Genomic DNA, 5,215 nt, shown 5'->3' with positions numbered 1-5,215 from the left:
TAAAGGTCTAAGGACTTAGACCAGCAAGTTTGAGGTGGGTCTGATTAACCTGCTAGAAGAGGGACATGTATAAAGTAACTTTCTGTTGCCAGTAGGTGGCGCTATGGCGGTGATTCAAAATTCCTCTGTAGATGTGTTCAGGGCTGGACTGTCATCATATGTGTGAAGTTTTGGCAAGATATTCCCACATGGAGTCAAGTTACAGCAACGTTTTATTTGCTACCTTGTTTTGTCTTGATTTTTCCCTCTCTCCTCCTCTATTTCTTCTTTCCTTACTCGTTTTTTTTTTCTTCTCTATTATGTGATTTCATTGATGTTTTGACAGGGGAATTTCTTGATAAGCTTTTAGTGGCTTCTAACCTCTCCGGCACTTTTCTTTTTTTAATCTTGTAAATTTTATTTTTAACATTATGTGCAAATAAACTAATCTAAACTAAAACTAAACATTATTCATCCCGTTATGCATTGCCACGCATGTTTCCTCCTCCTGAAGTTGCCACAGTGTTGGCCTTTTCTGTAATCTTGCTTTTCTCCTCCTCATATTTTAGTAGAATTAATCTCTGATACTCACATACTTTTTTCTCCGCACATACGGCGCTCTGTGAGGATGCTCAGTGACGCTCAGTGACGCTGCGCTTCTCTCATGATTGTGATTGGTCTGCTGCGTGCGCGTTCACGGCTCTTGATAAAGCAACTCTGGGTTGAGTTACCGAGTTGATATCCAGCGTGGTGATACCAATTATCCTGATTGCCATTGTTAGGGTTAGTCAACCCAGGATAGGTCTGGGTAACCCAGGAAAGGTTGATCTCGCTTCGTGATACAGGCCCCAGGTGAGACTTGATTACCCCCTGGTCTAATCACTCATTAAAAGTTGCTGTGTGCAGCCGCCCTCAGGCTTGTCTCATCTGTCCTGGCCCCATGTTTGAGGAAGATCATGTCACAATAAGGTATGCATCTTACCTGCCTCCTTTCTAGCTGTTACCTGTGTGCATGTTAAGTGTCTCTCTGGCATCTTCACAGGCATTGTTTGCAGTAGGACCTAACTGGAGGGTAGCATTCACCCCCATCCCCCGACACCACATGAGTGTGACATGTGTGTGTGCCGGAACACAATTATTTGGTCACTGTAACCTGTTGCCCAAGGTATGCTACTGTTTATCACTGTAGTTTCACACGTGTGTACATATCATACTTCTGACCAAATGTCATATTTTGGGTAATGTCAGTCTATTGTAGGAACAAGGAGTATGATGTTGGCTTCCCATATGCACTAGTTCTGTTGTACTTGAGCAAAGGTAACCATTGTTCAACTACCTAGTAGTGTTTTCTTACTCAAGTGAAGGCCTATGTGTTAATCTTATTTCTGTCCTTTTGTCCTATTAGGCGGAGCTCTGTTGCCACTGCTGTTTTTGTCCTGTAGCTAATTTAGTTTTCATACCTTTTTTTTTTTTTTTTTTTTGCTTCCATTCATTTGTGGTAGTTGATTTGCATTATTTTCTGTCTATAAGGCAGATTCAGTTAGCTCTATCCTGTCTCACTGTATGTGTATATGGGTTATGTGGAGGCCCGTAACAGGTGAAGGAGCTATTTTACTCTGTTTTGTAAATCTTTATTTTGTAAATTGACGTGGGTGTGTAGTCTACATAACTGGGGGCTTGCGATATTGCTGGGTCTGTTCTGCCAGTGGCAGGACGGTTGGGTTGTTTTATCCCTGTAGGTGGTTGGTCACTGGGTGGAGGTTTCCAACTATCCAGGCCTTAATGTGTGTGTGTGTCCATGTGTGTGTCCGTGAGTGTGTGTGTGTGTGTGTGTGTGTGTGTGTGTGTGTGTCCCTCTGCATGGAAAGTGGGATATTTCTTTATTGCAAGCGTTTGCTGTGTGTATTAACCTGTGTGCCCCTTTTGTCTTGCAGTGCGTGTGTAAACCCCCTTCTCCATACTCCTGGTGGTGATTTTCTCTCCCTTCACTCCCATCCTCCTGTGGGTTTTCCTGGCACCCCTCCCCCTGTTTTGGTAATGAGCTCAGCTTAGAAATATTAACTTTTTAGAGTGTGTTTTAGAGTCCATTTTGTAATAAACAATCCCATTTTTAACCTTTAGCCTCCATTTCAGCTTCTTTCCCCTGTAAGATAGTTACTTGTGATTTAAATAAAAGTGATTCTATTTTAAAACTAGAAATTCACATCTCTGCTCCTTTTCTTTCCAAAGAACTTGTGTATTGCTTGATTTCTTCTCTGGGCGAAATTCCCAGAGTGGTGTTGTCAACCTCTTGTATTCCGGGGATATAGTGCCCCGGTTTCAATTGTACGGAGCCCCTTAAAGGTCAATTCGGGAGATTTTTTTTGGACTGACTTTTGCGTCCCCTCGCAATACTTTTGCGTTACCTCGCAATACATTGTGTTACCTCGCAATACTTTTTGCGTTCCCTCGCAATAACGTTTTGGATTCCCATGAGCCACCATTGTCACTTCCTCTTAGATGCCCACATTGATTGGTGACCAATGTAAACTTGTATAAAGCTGGCGAGATCTCCGTTTAAACTGTAGTGTTGTTGTCATTGTCTTTCATGCCATTGTAAGTAGCTTACTTAATTAGGTTCGGGAAGCGGCACCGTGCCGGTTCTGTGTCAGTCGAAATGCACTATTTGTGACTCCAGGCCCAACTCTGCCAATGATTGGCCAGTCTGACATTCTTCATAATATATAAAGAACGTTAGTGAAACACATAGGCCTAACAGAAACATGCGTTCGTTTGGGGACAAGTTAGTGGTCACATTAATGGTTCCACAGGCGAAGGACCCCTGACACATACAGTAAATACACCGGTTGTAAGTAACTTTTAACATACATGAGTCTTTGAGACTCTTGGCTCTTGTCCCCTAACTAACGCTTGTTTCTGTTTTACTAACGATATTTTCACCCGATAAAGTCACATCCCGTTGTTTCCCGTTATTTCCTCTGTAAACCTAACATTACAGCAGTCTATAAGCATGCTGTGTCAATAAATCAGCTCAGACACTGTTAGACATGTAGTATTTAGCCTAGTAGCGGCAGGCAGATTAACATTACACTAAGCAAGGAAATGTTACAACGGTGCGCACTGTATATATTTTGATCTGTTTTTTACTTCAGATTTATATTGTTTAGCATTAATTTGTGACAGAAAAGAATGAATTTCATTCTGCAGGGAAATGTGTGTCCTTACTGTGCATATGACAATAAACACTTTGAATCTTGAACTCGTAGATGTCTCTTTATCATACAGTGAACTTTGTATCCCGAGATTAGAGCAAAATAACAAGGAAATCCCATCCCAAGTCAGAATGAATATTGTAACAGTCACAAGGCTTCTGTTTCACCTGTCATCAACATTTAAAACAGAACCATCTACTTCTGTTATTTTTGGCCCATCTGAAAGTTACATTGACAGGACTGATACACAAAGATAAGGGTTCAAGTGCACAGAACTCTTTAGAAGTCACAAATGGTTTGGTCCACAGGCAGGCAGTCAGAACAGGCAAACAATCCAAAAAGGGCTAGAGAAAAAGGTGAGGTCACAACACGAAAGATCTAAATGACCGAGAATACTAACACAAGGAAAATACTTGACACTAGGTACAATGACTAACTGGCACAAGGAGCAGGGAGCACACAGACTAAATACACAAAGGAGGTGGGGTAATTGGAAACAGGTGAAAAAAAAACCAGGGTGGGGACAATCACAGAAGCAGGAAACACACAAGAGCAGGAAGTGGGGATTTGAAATGAGAGGAGAGGTGAGTAACAAAATAAAAAAGGAAATTAACGATGATATATTTCTTCGTCAATATGCAGTTCTAATAACAATTTTCCTTTTGATTTTTATTGGAGAATAATAAAATACCCTAGAATGTATTACACATTATTACATGTAAAGCACAAGCTTATGGCTTGTAGGAAGCCTATTTTGCAATCATAGAGTGAAAGAAGGAGAGAAAAAGGTAACATACATACTTTCCACCCCAGAAGATTTTGGTGGTGATGACTAAACTGGAACGCCTGCATGTGAGAACATATGTAAAATAGAAATCAGACTGTGGTAGTTGCCTACTCTCGGAAAAACACATGGAAACAATTTATTTCAATGACAAAAAACATCCAGACATTATCAAGCACATTGCCAAATTCAACACAAAAATTAAAATCTAGTTTTAGGGTTGGGCAATATGACCTCAAATCAATATCATGATTAATAGAACATTTTACCTCGATTGCGATTAATGAAGGATTATTTTATCGCTTGAAATGAAAACATCTTACGAAAAAGGTCACATTTTAGTTTTAATGTAAGAAGTAAGTTCCCTGAAAACATAGAAAATAAGTAACTTGCATTTCTAGCAAACAAAATAAATTATTTTAAATATTGCCATGTGAAAAATTTGAAAATACATTAAGGTTTGTAAATTTGTAAATAACTTAGTGTTATCAAAAGCTGTTTTGTGGAAGCACTTGTTGCTGACTGTTTGGCAGTCTGTCTTTTTTTAACTGGGCACTGTTCATATTTGTGGTAACGTGATTGTGCTCCAAGTGCTAAGACAGATTGGCGGTATTACCTTTGGTCGCTGAAATTTTTCCCCACAGTGTTTACATTTGATTTCTTTCTGTTCAGTGTCATCTTCACAAAAGCCAAAATGTGTCCAAATGATGGACATGGCATTTCTCTTTGGTACAAGCTGCTCAAGTTGCTCAGTTGGCTTGGTGTTTGAGTTCCCCTTCATGTTGCTTCCAGGTCGCGGACTGGATGGGGCAGATTCATGTAACTACACACGCAGTAGTACGTTAATGTAATTTCTTGTTGCCAGTTAGTGGTGATATAACTATAACTCAATTTTGGCACGTAGATGTCATGACGCTGGGACTCTTATGCAGCATGAGAAATTTGGACATTGTATCCACAAATTACAACTTCCTGTTTTATAGCGTGAAGTGCAAAATGTTTGCTATCTTAACAAATTAGAGGTGGATTTGGTCAGCTTGCTAGGAGGCATAGATATATATACGTAGATGCCGCATTCAACGGTGCTCCTCATTGGAGCGATACGTCAACGCGGCCGCCATCTTGCCCAGGTGGAGCCGCGCTGCCTAATGCATGTATGTCTATTGAGGCAGGAGATTATTTATGATTAAAATCATCATTACTCACTGAATTCTCAACCGATTTTCATGCGGTTTGGTTT

At 40.3% G+C, this 5,215-nt stretch overlaps 1 protein-coding gene across 1 annotated transcript in view; it reads right to left on the bottom strand.

The window, feature by feature from the left end:
- Positions 1 to 5,215, bottom strand: part of LOC126401237 (voltage-gated potassium channel subunit beta-2-like) — a 125,281-nt gene that overhangs the window by 26,207 nt on the left and 93,859 nt on the right. Inside the window, exon 5 of the mRNA XM_050062358.1 lies at positions 3,993 to 4,037. Coding sequence (XP_049918315.1) covers positions 3,993 to 4,037 — 45 coding nt within the window. The remainder of the gene's footprint in view (positions 1 to 3,992; positions 4,038 to 5,215) is intronic.

Source organism: Epinephelus moara, chromosome 14 (genome assembly GCF_006386435.1).
Source record: "Epinephelus moara isolate mb chromosome 14, YSFRI_EMoa_1.0, whole genome shotgun sequence".
NCBI classification, from domain to species: Eukaryota; Metazoa; Chordata; class Actinopteri; order Perciformes; family Serranidae; genus Epinephelus; species Epinephelus moara.
This window is presented reverse-complemented; position numbering and strand designations above follow the sequence as displayed.